The following is a 24,300-nucleotide window of genomic DNA, read 5'->3' as shown; positions in this document are numbered from 1 at the left end:
TATATAAAATAGTTCTATGTGTATATATAATATAAATCATATAAAAATATTAGGGCTGTCAAAAGATTAATCATGATTAATCGCATCCAAAATAAAAGTTTGTGTTTACATAATATATGTGTGTATACTGTGTAGAATTATTATGTATAAATACACACACATTCATGTATATATTTAAGGAATAATTGCATTTATATACTGTATATACATTTATATAATTTATATTATATATAAATATTTTATATATAAATATAACCAATTTTTCTTAAATATATACATGATTGTGTGTGTTTTTATATATAAAAATAATTATACACAGTACACACATATATTATGGAAACACACACTTTTATTTTGGATGCGATTAATCGCGATTAATCTTTTGACAGCCCTAATATATATATATATATGCATTATATAAATGCAAATATTTCTCAAATATATACATGCATGTATGTGTATTTATATATACAAAATAATTATACACAATACACACACATATATTATGTAAACACAAACTTATATTTTGGATTCGATTAATCGCGATTAATCGTTTACAGCCCTACTGTGACATCATCTTTATTAAAAATATGCACGCTTTCCTCCCAAATTCTTATTTTAATGAGAATAATAAAATCTGTAATGCAGTAATGAGAATTACATTTTTGAGGAAAATGTTTATCAGATCTTAATATTTGCAACAATACTGTATGATTTCCTTTTTTTTTTATGGCCTAGAAAGTGGGGTCAGTTAGATTTTGTTTTTGTAAGAAATTAATATTTTTATTCAGCAAGGACACATTAAAGTGATCAAAAGTGACAGTAAAGACTTAAACATTGTGACAAAAAAAAAGTTTTCTTTGAACTTTCTATAATTCAAAGAATATTTTAAAAATGTATCTTAAAAATGTTAAGCAGCGGAACTGTTTTTAACACTGATAATAATCATAAATGTTTCTTCTGAGCAATATGTCCTCATATTCATATTAAATGCTCATTATCATTTAAAGAGACATGCACCGAACCGGTCGCTGTGAACAGCTGTGTTTGAGGAGGTAAAGTGTGTTGTTTTACACACAAACATTCAGGAGTTTTAACCAAAGTGTGTTACAAACTTTACATGAAGACCCTGAAGAATCACAACTGTGGAGAACGGGCATCCGACGACTTTAACATAAATGTACTTTTCAACTGATTTTCTCTTTATTTTATTAAAATTACAGCACTATAGAAGATAAATATATATAAAATCAATAAGTTAATACTTTTATTCAGCAAGGACACATTAAGTTGTGACATTTATAATGTTACATAAGATTTCTGTTTTAAATAAATGCTGTTTTATTATCAAAGAATCCCGAAAAACATGAATCGGCACGACTGTTTTCATAATATTAATAATTAAGCATCAAATCATCATATTACACTGATTTCTGAAGGATCATGTGACACTGAAGACTGGAGTAATGATGATAAATTCAGCTTTGATCACAGGAATAAATTACACTTTATTATATATTCACATAGAAAACTGCTAATTTACATTATAATAATATATATTTTTTACAGTATTTCTGATCAAATAAATGTAAAAAAAAAACATCTTACCAACTTCGGTGTCTCTCAGGTTATTTAAAAAGAAGTGATTGATTTAACACTGCTGTTGTTGTTCAATGGTCGATCCACTTTAATTTGATTTCCGCTCCACTTTCAGTCTGAACACGCCGCCTGGAACCAAAGTGAAGCTGCTGGGGGTCGTTCAGGTTAAGAACGGGATCCTGCTATTGGACGATTCCAAGATCGCCGTTCTCGGGGGCGAGGTGGATCACATGATTGAGAAGTGGGAGTTTCAGAGGGTGAGATGTTTTACATTTACATTACATTACTGGAAAATCTACAGTTTTCTCTTTTATTCTGAATGTATTCAGATGATATGATGCAGTTTAATGGAGACATTGTAGAAAACTGTCTTTTTTCTTGCTTATATTAAATAAAGGTTCACTACTATGTGTAATGATCATGCTAATTTCATTTGAAATACGTCTAAGTTTATCAATTTGAACGACATCAGCACATGGAGCTCAGCCAATCACAACAGAGGGAATTTACATAAGTCACACGGGTATATTTGTGGCAATATCAACTATACACTGTATGGGTCAAAATTATAGATTTTTCTTTTATGCCAAAAATCATGAGGATATTAAGATCATGTTCCATGAAGATATTTAGTAAATGTCCTACCGTAAATATATAAAACATGTATTTTTGTGAGTGAATGCAGCACAATCGTGAACATAAATGCACAACTTTAAAGGAGATTTTCTCAATGTTTACATTTTTTTGCTCTCAGATTTCAGATTTTCAATAGTTGTGTCTCGACCAAATATTGTCCTATCCTAACAAACCACACATCACTGGAGAGATTATTTATTCAACTTTAATATGATGGATACATCTCAATTGCAAAAAAATACCCATGTGACTGGTTTTGTGGTCCAAAACTGACCACAAACTGTTGGGTTAATTCACGATTTCAGAAAGTGTGTGTAAAATCATGAAGCTAAACTGAATCACAACTGTTTTTAGTGCAAGAAACCTTGACTAACATTTTAAGTGGTCTCTGGGGAGAAATGAAGAGATGCAAAAGTGTAAAATATTGAAAAATGAAAATATGCCCCCTTTAAAGGTTGTATTCATTAAAAGTTAAGAAACCGAAGCCGCGGTGTCGAGCAGAACCCGCAGTGCCGGCAGCCATCTGCTAATATCATGTTCCTGCGCGTGATGGATGACACGCCGGCAACAGATGATTCATTTTAATTATCAATCAAAGCCAGAAAGCATAAGACACACTTCTTTATTCACCTTGATGGGGAAGCACTTCAGTCCAAAGACTTTCCTCCCCTCTCTGGATTCGCTATATGCACATACAGTCACACCAGACATCATCTTTATATGTTTCTCTAGTGTGTGCAGGACTATAGTTCATTATGTAAGTGAGGAGAGCAGAATAAAGCAAACTGTGACATATTATACCCAACAACTCTTCATACAGCGACTACCAGTGACATTTATACAAGTGTGTGTGTGTGTGTGTGTCTGGTGTGGCAGAGGTTAGATGAGTGTGTGTGTGTGTGTGTCTGGTGTGGCAGAGGTTAGTTGAGTGTGTGTGTGTGTGTGTCTGGTGTGGCAGAGGTTAGTTGAGTGTGTGTGTGTGTGTGTGTCTGGTGTGGCAGAGGTTAGTTGAGTGTGTGTCTGGTGTGGCAGAGGTTAGCTGTGTGTGTGTGTGTGTGTGGCAGAGGTTAGCTGTGTGTGTGTGTGGCAGAGGTTAGTTGTGTGTGTGTGTGTGTGTGGCAGAGGTTAGCTGTGTGTGTGGCAGAGGTTAGCTGTGTGTGTGTGTGTGGCAGAGGTTAGTTGAGTGTGTGTGTGTGTGTGGCAGAGGTTAGTTGAGTGTGTGTGTGTGCCTGGTGTGGCAGAGGTTAGATGAGTGTGTGTGTGTGTGTGTGTGGCAGATGTTAGCTGTGTGTGTGTGTGGCAGAGGTTAGATGAGTGTGTGTGTGTGTGTGTGTGTGTGTGTGTGGCAGAGGTTAGCTGTGTGTGTGTGTGTGGCAGAGGTTAGTTGAGTGTGTGTGTGTCTGGTGTGGCAGAGGTTAGTTGAGTGTGCGTGTGTGTGTGTGTGGCAGAGGTTAGTTGAGTGTGTGTCTGTGTGTGTGTGTGTGGCAGAGGTTAGTTGAGTGTGTCTGGTGTGGCAGAGGTTAGATGAGTGTGTGTGTGTGTGTGTGTGTGTGTGTGGCAGATGTTAGCTGTGTGTGTGTGTGTGGCAGAGGTTAGATGAGTGTGTTTGTGTGTGTGGCAGAGGTTAGCTGTGTGTGTGTGTGGCAGAGGTTAGATGAGTGTGTTTGTGTGTGTGGCAGAGGTTAGCTGTGTGTGTGTGTGGCAGAGGTTAGTTGAGTGTGTGTGTGTGTGGCAGAGGTTAGTTGTGTGTGTGTGTGTGGCAGAGGTTAGTTGAGTGTGTGTGTCTGGTGTGGCAGAGGTTAGATGAGTGTGTGTGTGTGTGGCAGAGGTTAGCTGTGTGTGTGTGTGGCAGAGGTTAGATGAGTGTGTGTGTGTGTGGCAGAGGTTAGTTGTGTGTGTGTGTGTGGCAGAGGTTAGTTGAGTGTGTGTGTGTGTGTCTGGTGTGGCAGAGGTTAGATGAGTGTGTGTGTGTGTGGCAGAGGTTAGTTGTGTGTGTGTGTGTTTCTGGTGTGTGTGTGTTTCTGGTGTGGCAGAGGTTATGTGCTTGTGTGTCTGGTGTGTGTGTTTCTGATGTGTGTGTGTCTGGTGCGTGTGTGTCTGGACTCTGGTGTGTGTGTGTGTGTGTGTGTGTGTGTGTGTGTGAGACAGTCTAACAGAAGTGTGTGTGTGTGTGTGTGTGTGTGTGTGTGAGACAGTCTAACAGAAGTGTGTGTGTGTGTGTGTGTGTGTGTGTGTGTGAGACAGTCTAACAGAAGTGTGTGTGTGTGTGTGTGTGTGTGTGTGTGTGTGTGTGTGTGTGTGTGAGACAGTCTAACAGAAGGACGGACAAAACCTGTCAGATATCAACTGAGTTCTGCTCATATTGTATCACCATTTTCTAAACTATAGCGAATTAAACTGATAAAGTGAGACATGTTGATGGAGTCTGAGTAAGTTCTCTATCTAATGAAACCCGTTTCTTCTGGAAGAGTCTGGCCAAGAACAGCCGCAGGAACTTCGGTGCAGAAGGAGGACCTCCTCCATTCGTTCCCTTCGGACAGGTCAGGACTCGACTCTTCACATCTGTTGCTTCTCCAAGAGATCAGCGTCGTATAATAATAATAATCTGCTGTGATCTGTGTAGAGATGTGCTCATAAGGAGCAGGTGGACAGCAGAGCTCTGGATCAGAGGAAGACCCTTCAGAGCACAACCACCGTCAAGTCCGCCGAAGACAACGACGAGTTCGAGAAGCAACGAACCGCTGCTATCGCTGAGGTCGCCAAGAGCAAAGAGGTGTGCTGACGTTCATAACGATTATTATGGGATGCATTTAATACTATTAACAATTATATGTTTGAAGATGTAGTGAATTGAATGAACATCTCCGGTCAAATCTTTGGAATGATTACGATTTACACGTGTGCTGTAGTATATATACAAAAGTCTCTTCTGCTCACTAAGGCTGTGTTTATTTGATCAAAAATACAGTAAAATAGTGAAATATTAATACAATTTTAAATGGCAGTTTTCTATGTGAATATACAGTAAAGTGTAATTTATTCCTGTGATCAAAGCTGTATTTTCATCATCATTACTCCAGTCTTCAGTGTCACATGATCCTTCAGAAATCACTATAATATGATGATTTTGCTAGATTTATTATAAACTTTTATTCCGCAAGGATGCCTTAATTTGATCAAAAGTGACATTTAAATACATTCATTATGTATTTTTTATTTTTATTTCAATTAAATGCTGTTTTTTGAACTTTCTATTCATCAAAGATCCCTAAAAAAATAAAAAATAAGAAGCAAATAATAATGAGAACCAATTTTTAATAATTGCGCACCAATAACTAAGCAGCAGATCATCATATTACACTGATTTCTCGAGGATCATGTGACACTGAAGACTGGAGTAATGATGATAAATTCAGCTTTGATCACAGGAATAAATTACACTTTACTATATATTCACATTATTTTAAATTGTAATGATATTCCACTGTTTTACTGTATTTTTGATAAAATAAATGCTCTTCCAAAAACATACAAAATCTCTTAATTATTCTAAACCGTTGAAGTGTAGTGTACATATAATATTACCCTCAGATTTCAGCATTTGACAGAATTTACAGATATTGGCATTTCAATTCAGAATAAATATTGTTTTCATCCCCTGCAACAAAATATCACCTTTTGATGATGAAATATTGATGCACTAAAGCAGTATATAATTGAATTAGTTCATTCTCATGACTGTATCCTCAGGCCATGGGTGAACTTAATATTCTCCGATATTTAATTAAGAAATGTTTGATTTCGAGTGTGTAATTATGAATGTAACGTGATGAGTGAACACCACAGAAATGATTAATCGCTTTGCCTCTGCGCACCTGGACTGTGTTTCAAAACCCAGCAGAACACACTCGTGATGTCCAGAAATGTTGTTTTTGTGCTATAGTTGTGTGTAGTAATGGAAGAAACCTGATCTTGTAATCAGGGTTCCCACGGGTCCTTGAAAGTTTGTGAATATGAAAAAAAGATGAGGCCCTGGAAAGTTTTTGGAAGTAAACACACACAGACACACGGGTCCTTGAAAGTACTTGAATTTATTTTGTGCGAGAAGTTTTCTGGAAATAATTCCATATTATTCCCTCCGGTCCGCTAATGTGTTATCTCGCCAACACACGTGGCCTATGCGCACTAGCTTGCTTGATTTACGTTCGCATTTACGCGTTACGTTAAGTGTTTCCCGCGTCAGGTAGTCAGGTACTGTGTTGTGCGTTGCCATGACGTTCACACACACACACACACACACACACACACACACACGAAACTTCTACGATGGAACCTCAACGTTTCACAGACACACCCTCAATTTGGCAGGGCGATATGGCCTAAAAAAAATCCCAGAATTTTTCACAAAAAATCCGATTTACGATTTAAATCGATTCCCCCCCCCTATATTTAAAATCAATCTGCAGATGACAAATAAATTGTTCAAAACAAGTTTTATCTTTATTTAATTATATAAAGTGCAATCAGAAACAACAAGACAAGATGGCAGACCCTGCCTTTGTAAACAGTGAAAATGTAACATAACGTATCATAACATAAAATGGGTGGATTGGGATTGGTGGGGATGTAAAAAAATCACAATTATAAGTGTATTGTGATTGTCAGTTAATGACTAAACAGAATTTTATTAAGTTTAGTGACAGCACAATGTTTACATGGTACACTGACTGTATGCTACTGTTTTTATTATTGCTTGACACAAATTTCACAATTTCAATTCTTGTGATTTGATTCTGATCTTGATTCAATATCGATTCCTTTGGATAAATATTAGGTACAGTAGATACGTTAATGTGTTGTTAATTTTTCTCTCCCCCCAAAAAAATCTCACCTACTGTAAACATACAGAGCCCTGTCAGCTGGTATTATTATTAAAGGTAAATAATAACATTTCAAATTTATTTTAATGCGTTTTTTATAATGACGACGTTAAAATATTTTAATGATATAGGTAAAAATATAATAAATATGTAATATAGCCCTACATCAAACATTGCAAAAGTCGGCTGGTCACATGAGCCTAAGCTCTTCTCCTCAATAAAATAATCCATGCAAAAGTTAATATCAGGATAATTTTTGAATACAGTATAGGATGTACAGAATATTATTTAGTTTTATGCAAAACAGAAGAAATAAGACAAATAGAATATCAGATCTCTGTCTAATGGCCAAATATAAATGCAAAAAAGATTTTTTGTATAGTTGTGTTTGACATGAAAACTGATGGGGTGTGTCTGGCGACGCGACAAAGTTGAGATGTGTTTAACTTTATGCAAATGAAGAGCGACTTTCGGGAGCGACAACCAATAGGAGTGAAGTCAGTGGAGCGTGTGATCACCCGTCACTCTCTGACAGAGGCCAGCTGAACGAGAAGCTAATATTAGCCGTCAGAAACTGTGCTGTAAGTTGTGGTGTATCTCCGTGTGCATACAGTGGTGTTCACAGCGCTGACTCAGAGCCGGACTGGTGTCCTGAACACATATAGAAGGTGTTTGCCCATTTGTTGCAATTAAATACCCGCGATGGCTAAAAGCACTCACAGTTTCTCGTTCATCTTTAATATTATGCATGTTACACTGATTACATTTATATTTAGAACTTTCCTTCCAAAATGTTTGTTTGTACCGGCAAGAAAACAGATTTGTTGTCTACAACATGGAGGAACATCCGTGAGTGTCACTCACAAACATTACTAGGCAACCAGTAGCGGGAACGCCCACTAGCGACCGCACCGCCAGCCACTGGCGACCAGCAGCGACAAAGCTTGTAGTGTGAACGCAGCTTAAGTCCTTGAATTTGAAGTTAAGCGAGGTGTGGGAACCCTGCATAAGGCTGGAGTTGCATCAGTGTTTTGTGCTCTGTTTTCTTCTAGACGCGCACGTTTGGCGGTGGAGGAAATGCCGGAGGAAACCTCGCCAATCCCGGATCCTCCTACAGGAGTCGAGAACCCTATCAGAGAAGAAGAGAGGAGAGGGAAAAGCCCTGGACGGAGAGCAAGTCAGAAGGAGTTTACAGAGATTTGGTAAGATGCAAATATCATCTTACAATGTTCATACATGTTTTATCAGCAGTTTTAAAAAAGTTGAAGTGAAGATCCAAATAGACTGAACACTCACTATTATTTAAAGGGTTAGTTCACCCGAAAATGAAAATTCAGTCAGTAATTACTCACCCTCATGTTGTTCCAACCATGTAAGTCTTTCGCTCATCTTCGGATCACAAATGAAGATATTTTTGATGAAATCTGAAGGCAGTCTCACTCCTCCATAGGCTTTCAGAGGGACCCGAACTCGCCGGCCCAGAATAGTTATTAAAACATCGTTACAATAGTCCAAGTGACTACAGTGGCTCTGCATTAAGTTTATCATGCGACGTCAATACTTTATGTGCAGAAAAACAACAAAAATAACGACTTTATTCCAATATTAATTTCCTTCTCTCTGGGCCTCGAGTTAGTTTACGTAGTGTTTTTGCGCTGCGCGTCTGTTGCACGTCACCACGCATCACATGACCAGCGTCGGCCAATAGTGAGTCTACGTGGTGACGTGCAACACAGACGCGCTGCGCTTAAACAATACGTGAACTAACTCGAGGCCCAGAGAGAAGGAAATTAATATTGGAATAAAGTCGTTATTTTTGTTGTTTTTCCGCACATAAAGTATTGACGTCTCATGATAAACTTAATGCAGAGCCACTGTAGTCACTTGGACTATTGTAACGATACATTATTAATAGGGCTGTAAACGATTAATCGCGATTAATCCAAAATAAAAGTTTGTGTTTACATAATATATGTGTGTGTATTGTGTATAATTATTTTGTATATATAAATACACACACATGCATGTATATATTTAAGAAAAATGTGTTATTTATATATAAAATAGTTATATTTATATATAATATAAATCATATAAAAAAAAATATATGCATTATATAAATGCAAATATTTCTCAAATATATACATGCATGTGTGTATTTATATATATATATATATATATATCATACAAAATAATTATACACAATACACACACACATATTATGTAAACACAAACTTTTATTTTGGATTCGATTAATCGCGATTAATCGTTTACAGCCCTAATTATTAAATTCAAAAGTTATATTTGTTAACATTAATGCATCATGAACAAACAATGAACGGCTGTATTTTTATTAACCACCATTAACAAAGATTAAGAAATACTTTAACAAATGTATTGCACATTGGAAGTTTGTGTTATATTAGTTGGTACATTAACAAATGCGACTTTATTGTAAATTGTAACTTTTGATCAATTTAATGTGTCCTTGCTGAATACTCAATAAAACTATTAATTTCTTTAAAAAGGGACATGAATGTAATGTTAATAGATTCTAATTATTTCTTAAATAACAATCTGGAAAAACATCTCAAGTGGCCAAAGATTGTACGATGGCCTTTTATTTATAATTACATGCCATTATTTTCTTCTAATGCCAGTAGAGTACCAAGTAAATGCGTTCTCTGAATAAAACATCAGTAGATGTGACCCCTCTGTGTCCTTGGTTTATTCTTGTACTCCAGAAGTGCTCTGTGTTTTCTACATGTTCTTTTGTCCCTGCTTGATGGGTTTTAATGCAATGCTCGATGACCCTCAAGTCCACCAAATTCCCGTTCTGCGGTTTCATGTTTCTGTGTGTCTTCAAGGTTGATGAGCGAGCTTTGAGGGACATCATGGAGATGGGCTTCAACCGTGAGGCGGCCAGACAGGCCTTGCTGGATCACAACAATAACCTGGAGGCGGCCCTCAACTATCTACTCACCACACTATCTGCAAACCAGCCCAGAGCGGCCCAACCGGAGCAGAGCCGCCCGCCTCCTCGAGGTAAAGCCCACCAGATCGTTGCTAGATGCGCTGCTTCTCATGAAAGAAGGCAGGGCAGGATTGTGTTGGTTTCTTAGAAGACTCGTAGGATTTGTTTTAAGGTTTTCTATAGCCACGTTTCCACCGGTGTGGAATCAGGGTCTAAATGAAGTTCCGGGTAAATATTTCCCCCTCAGAAAGTCCCTGCTGGCGAGGTAGTACTTTTTCAAAGTTCAGGAACTTTCGGGGGCGGGACTTGTGCGCTGAAGATGCTGATTGGTTGTGTTCACGCCGCATTTTGATTGGATGACTCCACGCAGCATTCTATTTTAACCGGCATTTTTAAAAATCTATTGCGGTTCGTGGCTTCATGCAGTGAGAGTCTGTCTGCAAATATGGAAATATTTTTTTTTTTAAACCACAGCTGGACCGACGACGAGGTTCAGGCTTTATTAAGCGTATTTGTGGAAGAGGACATTTTCTGCGCGTTCGTCCCAGCCGTCTCACGGTCAATGTCCGCAATAGCTGATAACTTTTATATCTAGCATTACGAGCTTTCTGAACACGCTTTAGTATCAGTGCTCGTCTCTTTTCTGCCGTTTTGTTAATTACCTCGTTAGTAAACCAATACATCACAAACAACCTCAGCACAGTTTGAATCTCCTCCATACTTATTATAAATGTGGCGCTCAAAACTGATGACTGTCCGCCGCAGACTGGGAGGAGCCGTCGCGCGCAGTTCATAATCTTCCCGGTACTTTAGACCGCGGTGTAAACGCAGAGAGCAAACGGTCTGGGGCAAAAAAAGATCCTGGGACAAATTGTTCTGGGTAATTTCGGTGGAAACGTGCCTTAAGTTTGCGTAGGTCACTTTTTCCTGTTTATTCAGTTCACTCCACAACAAAACAACATTAAATGCAATAAAACCCATTGATAAACATAAACGGCCAGTTGCCAATTGACCCTTTGCTGGGAGTTTGATTGACAGGCGATCTGACCAATCATAATCCGCCATTTTTGTCCAACAAAGCAGTCAGGAGAGTGTACTGACGTCTTTCCGCGGTTAAAACAACATTCCTTCTGATGTTCATTCATGTTTATTTGATGATATAAATGAACTAGAAGGAAGAGATGATCGGTTCACGAGCGGCTTTAACTGAGGCAGCGATCTGTCACACACATTAAAGAGCCACAAAACGCTATTTATTGTTTACATTTCTTTTAAAAAATGACCAAATTTGAAAGTTGAGACTTTGTTTCATATCAAAAGTAGCCTGGTCTGTGTCTGTCAGTGTGTTGTCAGTGTCCTCTCTGCTCCACGATGTGTTTTTCACTGTGAGAACATGGTGTGGCGTGCCGCGTGAGAGAGGCGTGGCTTGTTGGACATAGCAACAGTAACTAAGGGGGGCGGGTCTTTGCTAACGGTCAATCGCGTGTTTAGAGGAAACAACGTCTGGGTTTAGTTTCTTTTTGGCCGATCTCTGTTCGGGACTTTGCACACAAACTGCATTGCAATAATTTCCTAAAATGTAATTTTGTGGAAATATTATGACGTTAATGCAGGAGTGTGCGATATTGACAAAAAAAATTATATCTGGCATTTAGATGCAATTACACAGATTTAATGCAGCTCAGAGGGACATGAATGCATTTAACCTGCAGTTACAAATGCATAAATAATGTTTTGATGTTTTAAAGATAAAAAGTTGAATATTGATATCAGAAATTATAATTTTTTTAAAAGAAAATGTATTTTAAATGTGTAATTGAAACCCATTATTTGGTGGCTGCAGCAAGTCAGTGTTAATGAGTGAGTCATTGAATCAATCATTCAACCAATTCATTACTTCACCATGTGTTGCTCAGAGATGCAAAAAAATCCCTGTTTTTATCATTTAAAAACTATTTTTTGGGGTGAAATGGAGTAAAAACAGGCAATATTGTCTAAAAATGTAAGTCACTTAATATTAACTTCTTGTTTATTGAACTGTTGTATAAAATCAATATCACATTTGTAATCATGCTGATATTTAGAGAAAACAGCCTTCTTCGTGTAATATTGATTAACTATTAAATGATATAAAAATAATGACATACAGAGGTATTGTTGCCCCTTATCTTCAATATTGAGGGCATTATAATAGAGTAAATCACGCAGTTAAAGTCTAACATGCTAGACTACATCACGTAGTGTATACGTGCACTCTCTATGTGAGGGATATATTCGATAATGACAGATTGCACATCGTTAAAACAACCACCACAATATTATGGTAGACGATGTATATCGCACACCAATGGGACATTCTGAATACGAGCGCAAAGGCAAAAGGAGAGCTCAGAAACTCACTGGCACAACTGTCCGTGTGATTTGAGACTTCATTTGTTGTCTACCAGGAAAGGGTCGTGGACGGGGGCGTTCCAGGCCGGATGAGGATGAGGAAGCAGGAGGAAGACCGTCTGGGCCCAGCACACTGTTTGACTTCCTAGAGTCGAAAATGGGGACGTTCTCCATTGACGGTACATCGGATTTATTTTACCTTTGTTATGTGTTTGTGGTGCTTTCATAGACCGTAAAAAAATATGGGCGTAAGCGTTTTTAAAGCCCAAAGTGGGCGGAGCCGGCCGTCGCCATCTTGTTAGCGCATCACTCCCGAAAAAATGAGCAGCGAGGCGGATTAGCTGAGGTGACGTGACGCTAACAGACAAACGGCTAGTAGTGACAATCCACCTGTCACTCAAGTGGCCACGCCCTTAATTATGCAGAAGGCTTTATATAATTTAAACAAGTGAGTTATAAAAAAATTCACCCCCCTCACAGTCGTCATGAAGGGCAAGATCAGCTATATAGACCAAAACCACTTTCTGCATCAGACTGTAAACATGTTTTTTTCTGCTGTAAAGTTGGGCATTTTAACATGCAGGTCTATGGGACTGAGTCTCTTCTGCAGCTCTAGTGGCCAGTGGAGGAAATGCCGTTTAATCACTCCGTTTAAGACCGGAAGGTTTACAATATGGCCAATATTAGGGCTTCTTTAAATCATTGATATCTGAATTGGCTAATATCATGGCTTATTTTGTTCCTTTCAAATAGTAACAGTGTTTAGTATTGTTTATGCACTGTTAGGGCTCATACGCAGTTTGGAAAAGTATGGAATTTGAGTCATTTTGAGTCTGGATATGTATGGACAAAAATAAATGTGTTTCCAGACCCGAATCAGTTCTCTAAAATATAAAATCAGGTGTTTAAAAAAAAAAAAAAGTGTTTTCACGGAAAATGTTTAGTGATTGTCAAACACGACTGAATGAATTCAAGGCGTATTTATATTATGCAAAACTGTGTCTTTATCAGAAGTCTTTTGAGCTTCACTAAAAGAATGTTTACAGTGACAGATAAAGGAGCAAACACTCATCAAAGTCAGACTTCAAACCACGTTTACAGTGCAGACACGCGTGAATATATGCGGGTTCTTCTGATCATCACTTTGAGAAAACAAAATATTTACAGATGCTGTATGAACCATTTATGTTAAATATGGTCTGAAAAATCTATAGAGCGGTTTGGATATTTGACTCTGGAAAAAGGAATCCAGTTCATTATGTAGGAGCCCTGATTATAGCATTTATTATTATTTTTTAAATTCACTTTTATGGTTATTTTGTTTAATTTTAGTTAATTTTTATCATTGTGTCCCGAGCACCAGTGGTGTGAGGACCCTATCGGAATTGCTCCGTTTGTGTTTTAAGTTTTATTTTATTAGGTTTAATCATTAGCTTTAATGTAATTGCATTTCATTATTAATTTTAGGCCTTTCAACTTATTTTATTTAGTTTTTTTCCCTAATTTCTAAGTTTTTCATCTTCAATTTTTAACAGTCTTCGAAAATTATTTTTCTGTGCCAACTTTCTGAAGTCGTTAACGCATCTATATCTCTGCGTCGTTCCTATTTCACATTATTTCTCTGATTTTCCAGCTTAAATCAGTATTTTTCAAGCATTAAAAGTGGGATAATGTACCATTTCAGGGTTGATAAAAGACTTGTGGTCTTTCATCAACCCTGAGAGTTTATTGTGCTTTAATTACTGTAAATGATCCACTATTGTATCGTTTGCTTCATTCCTTCTGCATGTGCGCTGGAAGAAGTCCTAATAATGAGAACATTGTATCAGGATTTCTAATCTCCTCTTATGTTGGAGTCCCGGTGGGCCGTCAAGCAGATGGCCAGTCCCAAATGAAGGCGCTTCTATTAGTCAGCTTTAGATAAGTCTCTGCGGCTGCTAAGCTCTGCCTGACATATGGCTTTAGGAGAAAACAGACAGGGCTAATATGTGGAGAAACCATTTCTGCTCTTTCAGCGCCATTGTTTTAAAGGGGGGGTTGATCATGATTTGACTTTTCTAACTTTAGTGTGTAATGTTGTGTTTGATCATAAACAACATCTGCAAAGTTACAACGCTCAAAGTTCAGAGCAAAGGGAGATATTTGCTTTTACAGAAATCGCTTTTTAACCTGTTAACTGTCACCCCCCTTTTTTTAATAGACATGAAAATGCACATTTCGAACTTAAATGTTTGTAATTCAAGAATGCTTTGGAATATAGATGTAAGATTCTTGTTTTAAAGAAGACATTTGGCATATTTTTGTAGAAGTGAAATAAATTAAGAAAGTGAAACAGAAAAAAAGTTATAGAAGTTTGAGTTTATGAAAATGTACAATATAAAAAATTGAATTATTCATATTTTATATAAAAAAAATTTTTTCAAAACCTGGGCAAATAAAAAAATCAAGGCCAAAAATCTGAACAAGTTGTGTTTCAAATTTTAGGTTGATATCTTTGCTTTGATTTGCTTTTAGTGAGATTTAGTTTGTGCGCAGTACCACACTTAACTGCCCATATAAGGGCGCCTCCATCTCCATATGTTGTTTTTCTTTATATGTAGAAAACATTTCAGACCTTTTTTTCTAAAATAATTGAATGGATGCTATCTTTTGAACTCTTGGCATGAAAACAAACTGAGGTGGGCCCAGTGACTCTTATAGGACTACAACAAACGGCTGGTATGAACTACACGACATTAGTGACATCACCAACCCTAAAATTTACATAAACCCCGCCCCCGGAACACTATTTATAGATTATCATGACAGAATATGCTAATCAATGACTAGAAGATAACTACAAATAATCTACATAAATTCATCAACTAATCATTCAGAAATGTCCTGTTCTTCTACATGTGTCACTTCTTCTCGAGTCTCTCCATCTTTCTGACTCCGGTTTGAACATAAAAGGAGGTAATCGAAGCTCCGCCCCCTGTGCCGGGAGCAGCAGCTCATTTGCATTTAAAGGGACAGACACAAAACGGTGTGATTTTGCTCACCCTCAAAAAGTGACAATTTTAACATGATATATAAAAATATCTGTGGGGTATTTTGAGCTCAAACTTCACACACACACTCTGGGGACATCAGAGACTTATTTTACATCTTGTGAAAAGGGCATTACACCACCGCTTTAACATTCAGTGTGTGAATGACCTGAAACACACTGTAAATGTGCTTTTGAAGAGCACTGCATCATCACTGTGTCCTGCATTTAATCACATGATACTTCCATCCAGAGAGTGTCTGGGTTTAAAAAAAAGAACTTTTAGGTATTTCCTCTTATTATTTAAGGTGATTTAAATGCATGCGGTGGCACTCGTGCTGCCAGACACTAGATATGCCAAACAATAGGCTATTCAGTGAGCTTTGGTTATCTTTGCAGGCTTTTCTTAGCAAATATTGAAATATTCTTTCTATTAATGCTCGGACGATATTTGGCCTCTTTAATTATCTTCATCGGCCGCTGAGTTTTTCTGTTTGGCTAATGTGTTTTATTTTGACAGCGCTGAGAAAGTTAGTTTCACTCTCACGTTAGTTTACGGTCTCGGTTTAACAGTTCTAAATGAATAAACGGTATACAAAAGTTTTGCTGTTTGCTTTTCTATCATTAGTAAAAGAACTGCAAACGCTATAATACTTTCTCATCCACTGTCAGCATTCAGCAAATAAGCATTTATACAGTGTTTACAGGGTTTTGAAGTATCGGTCCAGCTTTCATTCTTCGGGCCAATCATATATTCATGAAAAATAAATCATTTTTGAATGAAGAAAGTGATATCTTTGTCATAGTATCCTTTCAATTGTTAAAGTTACTGCATCCATTGCATCTGCTGTACTTTATTTGTACAATTTGCTTAGTTTATATTTGTCTATTTATCTTTTTTTTAATTTTTTTTTAATTTTTTATCATCCGTTGCCAACTTAAGTATAAATCAGTTTATTTTTCAGTTTTATATTCATTATCAAATTCTTTATTTCTAATTTATTAAATGTTATGCCGTGAATATCAATTTAATTTCAGCAATTGTTATGCATGTGTTTTTACTATCTTTAAATTAAATGCTGTGAGATATTATATATCGGCGTTTCTTGCGAGTGCTGTCAAGATTACTCTCTGGTGCCGTGCAGTGAGACTCCGCCCACACGCTGTTCTGATTGGCTGTGCACTCACTGTGAGACTCCGCCCCAACACTGTTCTGATTGGCTGTGCACTCGCCGCGAAACTCCGCTCACACATACTGTTCTGATTGGCTGTGCACTCACCGTGAGTCTCCGCCCACACACTGTTCTGATTGACTGTGCATTCACCACGAGACTCCGCCCACACACTGTTCTGATTGGCTGTGCACTCGCCATGAGACTCCGCCCATACACTGTTCTGACTGGCTGTGTACTCACCGTGAGACTCCGCCCACACACTGTTCTGATTGGCTGTGCACTCGCCATGAGACTCCGCCCATACACTGTACTGATTGGCTGTGCATTCACCATGAGACTCCGCCCACACACTGTTCTGATTGGCTGTGCACTCGCCATGAGACTCCGCCCATACACTGTTCTGACTGGCTGTGCACTCACCGTGAGACTCCGCCCACACACTTTTCTGATTGGCTGTGCACTCGCCGTGAGACTCCGCCCACACACTTTTCTGATTGGCTGTGCACTCGCCGTGAGACTCCGCCCATTGGCTGAGTTTAGATTGATTTTGACGCATCTCGCAGTCGCGTCTAGTGTGATCACTGGAATCTTATCGAATCGCGTCTGGTTAGGACACAGTGTAAATGGCAATTTTTTTTTCCTCCCAAATTGTGCCGCAATTAACTGACTTCCTGTTTTTCTTATAAATTAACTTGCTAGAGTCAAAGAACCATCCTTCACTTCAAGACCACCCAGGAAAGATGACTTTCCCCAACGCCGATCACATCTCCAGAGACGCCGGCTCGTTCAAACACCCTCCTCGAAGCGAGGGAAGGTCTCAGAGAAACGATAGGCCTCCACGCTTCCAGAGGGACGGAGACTTCCCTAAGCCGACCCCAGCCTCTTCCAACTTCTCCCAGCCGCAGAAGTGGAGGGATGGCGAGCGAACGGGAAGAGGAGGACCAGAGCGATGGAAGAACGACAGTCAAGATGCTAGAATTGCGTCTTCCTCGACGGGGAAGCCCAGGGAACAGCAAGGAAAGGAACATAGTGGGCCAAAGGGCTTCCAGCAGGAACCTCATAATGGCGGATGGAAAGAGCATGATGGGACGGGATGGCCCGAAAGGAAAAACCAGTCAAATGGATCCACGGCGCCCAAATCCTCAAATCCTGCGGCAGATCCTAAAGCCAGATATGAGGCGAACAACAGGAGGAAAGGCAAGCCAGAAAGGCCAAACTCGGGCTACTTTGAGCGTTCCCAGGATGCAATGAAAAAAGACTGTTCGCAGGATGTGGGATCAGGCCAGTTCATCAAAGTGAGTGGGGTTTCAAACACACAGATCCCTAACGGTGATCTAGAGCACAGACGGACCGGTCCAATCAAACCACAGTCTTCAGGCCCGCCTCAAAAGCAGACCCACACGCATAACTCCGCCCCCAGAAAGAGATCCGGGCCAATCAAAGGTCAGAGAGAGCCAGCGGACGCGAATAATTACGAAAACTGGAAAGCTGGTGACCAGTGTCTCGCGCTCTACTGGGAAGACAATAAGGTCAGTGATATATATATATATATAGATTTTTTTGCATTATTAATATTAGTGCTGGGCATTTATTAATTATAAGCGATTAATCGCATCCAAAATAAAAGTTTGTGTTTACATAATACAAGTTAAACTGGAAAAAATTTAATATGGTGCAAAAGTTCATTTATTTCAGTAATTCAACTTAAAAGGTGAAACTAATATATTATATAGACTCATTACATGCAAAGTGAGATATTTCAAGCCTTTATTTGTTATAATTGTGATGATTATGGCTTACAGCTTATGAAAACCTTTTCACAATATTACAATTTTGAGCCATAATCATCAAAATTATAACAAATAAAGGCTTGAAATATCTCACTTTGCATGTAATGAGTCTATATAATATACTAGTTTCACCTTTTAAGTTGAATTACTGAAATAAATGAACTTTTGCACCATATTCAAATGTTAAAAATATAAATATAAAAAAAAATATATATATATACATAAATGTATGTATATATATTAGGGCTGTCAAAAGATTAATCGCGATTAATCGCATCCTAAATAAAAGTTTGTGTTTACATAATATATGTGTGTGTACTGTGTATAATTATTTATATATATAAAAACACACACAATCATGTATATATTTAAGAAAAATTGGTTATATTTATATAAAATATTTATACAAATTATATAAATGTATATACAGTATATAAATGCAATTATTCCTTAAATATATACATGAATGTGTGTGTATTTATACATAATAATTCTACACAGTACACACACATATATTATGTAAACACAAACTTTTATTTTGGATGCGATTAATCACGATTAATCTTTTGACAGCCCTAATATTTTATATATATATGTATACACAATACATTTATATTAGAAAAAATATTTCTTGAATATATACATATACAAAATAATAATACACAGTACACACACACCATATATTATGCAAGCACAAACTTTTATTTGGGATTTGATGAATCGTTGCCCAGCACTAATTGTTAAACGCTTGTGTTGCATATTCCGTGTTGTGCACGTGTGTGACATCCTGCATTTCCGTGTCAGTTTTACCGGGCGAGGATCGACGCGGTCCACCCCTCGGGCTCGACGGCTGTGGTCGTGTTCAGCGACTACGGAAACTGCGAAGAAGTTCTGCTTCACAATATCAAACCTCTGCACACGGATGTGTGGGTAAGCATCAGATCACCTGAGACACTTTAAACCCAAAGTAAACTTCGGCCGCCCGCGCACGTCCGTCATCGGGACGGTTCAAGCCCACATGCAACCCAATTTTTGAGCCGCGTGCGTGCGTGTACAACAGCGCACGGTGAATGACGAGGCCGAAGCTCCACTAGGTGGCGATGTGCACAGTTACGCAGTGATGTGCATTAGTCGAAGAAGAGTCATACAAAGCAGCATATCCTCCAGTGTTTTGCTTCTTGTTGTTATTTCACACTGTTAACTGACCCTAGTTTGAAAACCCCTGTATTAAAGCATTGTGATATCATGCTAATGTAAAAACTCAACGCTTCATGTGAGTTTCAGAACCTTTTCCAAGTCTGATTTCAGTTTGTACGCTGCCTTGGTAGACAGTTCCCTATGTAGGCAGCAAGTTTTGGAACAGACGTTTTAAATGCTAACATGTTCATATGCATTAAAGACACACGTTCCAAATCCCCAAATTCAAATTTTGGCTGTGTTGTATTTCTTTAAAGATCCAGTCTGTCATTGTTTGCCATGACTGATGCACTTAGACTTGCGTTTATTAGTAACATTAGTCACTCATGTCCTGGTAACTTCTTTACAGGATGACGAAGACATTTACTATGAGAATTCCCTTGAATTTCGAAGAGGAGGAGACGGACAACCTCGACGCTCTCGACCGACGCAACAATATTATCAACCGCCCCGTGCAAGAGACTGACACACACTCGCACGCAAACCTTTCCTCATAGCAAAACAAAACAAACAATTAGTGCTCTTTATGGCAACACACACACACACACACTTAGATCAGGACTAGAACAGGTTTACGGCTCTTACTCTTCTGCTAATAGCACTTCTAGCATTGTGTAGAACAGTATAAATGCCACATGATGTTCTCTCCTATGCAGGTAATTATCATTATCATCTCGTTATCCACTAGTAAACAACCCTAATTGAAGAAAAAAAAGACATGTGGTTTGTAGTACCTTTTCAGAAGCATCAATATTAACAGCTTATAGGAGATGCTAATAGAGTGAATCTCAGAATATTTCATCCTAAAATAAAAAATATTTTGCATTGTGAATTTTTTTTGCATGGAAAATACACCCCTTTAGTTCTTTTTACTGTTATGAAAAAGTAGTTTATTTTAATTTTTTTATCTGTCTTTAGTTTGATGACTAAAAATGACTGTAATTAGAATCAATGAAAACTCAACTCAAAAGTTGAACACGTTTCGGTGTGTGTATAATCTTCATGAAAATGTCACAATGCAAAAAAGTCTAAATGATCCTTCAATAGACTTCATTTTCTTTATGCAAAATGTATGATAAAAGAAAAATTCCCAGATTTTGGGGTGGAATGCATGGAAGTTTGTTTCCGCCTTTTTTTTAAAAAAAAATCTCACAATTCTGACTTTTTATCTCAGAATTGCGTGATATAAAGTCCAATTCTAAGGGGGAAAAAATTATATTCCAATTCTATTCTTTTTTTTCTCAGAATATCATGTTTATATCTCAGAATTCTGACTTTCTGATTCTGAGAAAAATAAATAGAATTGAGATTATTAGACTAGAATTGGAATATAATCTTTTTTTTTCTCTCAGAATTGGACTTTATGACTCCCAATTGCAAGTTTATATCTCAGAATTCAGAGCAAAGATGTCAGAATTGTGAGATATAAACACAATTGTGAGATAAAGTCTCATTATCTTTTAAACGGTTTTATTCTGATGCGGACACAAGCTTCCGTGGGAGTGTGAGCTGGACTCGAGCTGGCGTGAGATTCACTCGATGAGCATCGGCATCAATGATGCACGTCTGTACTGTGTTCACTGCGCTCGATATGCACTACTTCATGCCAGTCTAAAGGAAACCACTCATCCGGTACTGATGCATTTGTGTGTTTGGTCTCAAAGATGTTTTTAATTCTAAGACTGATCTGATCTCTGATGAGATTAAAGAACATATCTGACGAAGATCTGCCTGTGTCTCTCATGGGAGACGGATCTGTAAGGGCTTGCAGAACATGTGATGAATTCTGTGAACCTGGCCATGCAAACGGCTGCTGTACACAGTGACTATTTGTAAAGGACTTGATATTAATAATTATAAAAGCGCTACTCTTTTGTTCAAAGCTCAGTGCGTCATGTGTTTCTGATTGGCTTAAAGCTGCTGAGTGTGAAAGCGGAGCAATGTGTGTGTGTGTGTGTGTGTGTGTGTGAACCGTTCCTGAATTCATTTGTTGCTTCATTCAATTCAGTGGGACAATTTACATATGCAGTGCTGTACATATGATCTCAATGAACCTGAAATACAATTAATTTTCTTTATTTAAAACTTTTGATTTCAATTTTTTGAACTTTTGAACCGTTTGATTTTGGGGTGAAATGTATGCAAGCTTGTTTCCGCCACAGAATTAAAAATATAAAAGGTAATTGCGACTTTTTATCGCACAATTCTGACTTTTTTTCTCACAATTGCGTGATATAAAGTCATATTTCTGTGATATAAACTCGCAATTGTGAGATATAAACTCGCAATACTGACTTTATAACACAATTGTGAGATATAAACTCGCAATTATGACTTCATATCATGCAATTCTGACTTTATATCTCCCAATTGTGTTATAAAGTCAGTAATGCGAGTTTATATCTCCCAATTGTGTTATTAAGTCAGTATTGTGAGATATAAACTTGCAATACTGACTTTATAACACACAATTGGGAGATATAAAGTCGCATTTATCTTTTAAAATGTTTTATTCTGTGGCGGAAACAAGCTTCCATCGAAATGTGACCTGGACTTGATCAGGGGCAGTTTACACAACACCTTTTCAACTAAGAACATGAAACTTTTTAGGTTTTTTGGCTGTTCATTTACATGACTGGTGTTTTTCGGGGGCCTGCAAACACAAACTTTAGGAAACCAGTTTCAAAGTGCAAGTTTCTGAAAACGATACCGTTATCGTCTCTGTGTAAACTACAAAAATGCAAATCTGTGGACATGGTGACGTCATGCGCACGAGTGTTACGTGTTCAGTCGGATCTTCGTGAACGGGATCGTTTCGACAACATTGTCCTCGTCTGTATGCGAAAAACTCAAAGAACAAACTTTTCCGCTTTAAGTGCATCATTGTCGTGTAAACGAACCCCAAGATTCACTTGGTCATCGTTTACTTCTCAAGTTAAACTGGAATTTGAGAACTGTTTTTTACCATTGAAGAAGTGTGTGCATCAGCTTTAAAGTGACGGTTCAACCACAAATGAAAATTCTGTCATTTATTCACTCTCATGTTGTTCCAAATCTGTATGACTTTGTTTTGCAGAAGAAAAAAAAAATATTTCAACTGGTTTTGTCATCATTTTGGACCCCATTGACTTTGTATGGATAAAACACAGAGACAAAAATGTAAATAAGTTTGTTTGTGGTCCACAGAAGAAAGTAAGAGTCTCCCAGATTTGGGGGAACTTTAATGTTTGTGTGAACGATCCCTTTAAAGGAACACTTCACTTTTTATGTAAATAAGCTCATTCTCCATCTCCCATAGAGTTAAACTGTTGAGTTTTACCGTTTTCGAATCCATTCAGCCGATCTCCGGGTCTGGCGGTAGCACTTTTAGCATAGCTTAGCATAGATCATTGAATCTGATTAGACCGTTAGCATCTCTCTCAAAAATATGACCAAAGAGTTTCGATATTTTTCCTATTTAAAACTTGACTCTTCTGTAGAACATCGTGTACTAAGACCGACGGAAAATGAAAAGTTGTGATTTTCTAATCAGAACGGTCTAATCAGATTCAATGATCTATGCTAAGCTATGCTAAAAGTGCTACCGCCAGACCCGGAGATCGGCTGAATGGATTCGAAAACGGTAAAACTCAACAGTTTAACTCTAGGGGAACTGGAAAATTAGCCTATTTACATAAAAAGTGGAGTGTTCCTTTAAGAGTATAAAAGCATAAACCCCCTAAACCTTAATCAAACATGAGGTCTGACAAGCTGCTGTTTGCACACAGTTCGGACACACGAACCGTAGCTTCTAGTTAATATTTAGCACAGGGTTTAAGTGTGCCGTCTGCCATCTGTCGCTCACCTATTTTGAAGTGTTTTCTGTGTTATTTCATAGGCCAGACAGGACAGGACAGGACAGGAGTAGCTCAGAGTTAGAGCGCTGACGCTTCGTGAGGACTGAAGTCAGGGAGATTGCGTCTCTTATCAGCAAACATCGGACCGCTGTGCCATCCCTCCAGCTTCATTTGTCGTAGCCAGTGAAGCGCACACACAGTAAGTCGATAGCATCCGCCTGAAACCGAGACCTCTGCGGTGGGCCGATATCATTTTTCACATTACAAAAGACACTATGAACAACATCTCATCCGTAGCCAAAGACCCGCTCAGAATAACAACGCCAAAACATTCGGATCTTATCCACAAATCATGAAGAACGGACTCAGAAAATGTCATTGCTTCAGAAAACTTGACGTGTGTGTGTGTGTGTGTGTGTTGGGGAGGGGTTTATCGTATGCATGTTGAAGCTCTGCATTTGCATACATAAATAATTCATAGCATGTGATGTGGAGACCATCTCTGAATAGCTGCGCTTGTACTTCTACATTTTACTGATTAGTGCCGACAAATTAGGTTAGATGTGTGATGAGAACTGGCCTAGAAAACACACACACACTGCAGAACTAGCACAACTTGTGTTGCCTACATAATTATAGGCTGTGAAATAAGCAGTGAGAGTGGAAATGTTTAAATTCCTCAATAGCATTTATGCACTCGCTGTATCGTAATATATGACGAAAGATGACGGAGTTATTAGATGTGCAGCGGAGACTTCTCTTAAAGGGTTAGTTCAGCTGAACATGTAAACTCT

General features: G+C 38.0%; 1 protein-coding gene across 2 annotated transcripts in view; it reads left to right on the top strand.

Moving 5' to 3' along the window:
• tdrd3 (tudor domain containing 3) overlaps nucleotides 1-23,993 on the top strand; it is a 39,154-nt gene extending 15,161 nt beyond the window's left edge. Inside the window, exons 5-13 of one of the 2 annotated variants that reach the window (XM_079597846.1) lie at nucleotides 1,715-1,856; nucleotides 4,704-4,775; nucleotides 4,859-5,008; nucleotides 8,168-8,317; nucleotides 9,983-10,160; nucleotides 12,537-12,659; nucleotides 17,383-18,212; nucleotides 19,278-19,403; nucleotides 23,548-23,993. In XM_079597846.1, coding sequence (XP_079453972.1) covers nucleotides 1,715-1,856; nucleotides 4,704-4,775; nucleotides 4,859-5,008; nucleotides 8,168-8,317; nucleotides 9,983-10,160; nucleotides 12,537-12,659; nucleotides 17,383-18,212; nucleotides 19,278-19,403; nucleotides 23,548-23,577 — 1,801 coding nt within the window. In that variant the 3' untranslated portion in view covers nucleotides 23,578-23,993. Of the gene's footprint in view, nucleotides 1-1,714; nucleotides 1,857-4,703; nucleotides 4,776-4,858; nucleotides 5,009-8,167; nucleotides 8,318-9,982; nucleotides 10,161-12,536; nucleotides 12,660-17,382; nucleotides 18,213-19,277; nucleotides 19,404-20,019; nucleotides 21,550-23,547 lie in introns of those variants that run through there. The other variant, XM_079597845.1, reaches the window with a different exon arrangement.
• The last annotated feature ends 307 nt before the right edge of the window (nucleotides 23,994-24,300 follow it).

This window comes from Phoxinus phoxinus (genome assembly GCF_949152265.1).
Source record: "Phoxinus phoxinus genome assembly, chromosome: 22".
Lineage (NCBI taxonomy): Eukaryota > Metazoa > Chordata > Actinopteri > Cypriniformes > Leuciscidae > Phoxinus > Phoxinus phoxinus.
This window is presented reverse-complemented; position numbering and strand designations above follow the sequence as displayed.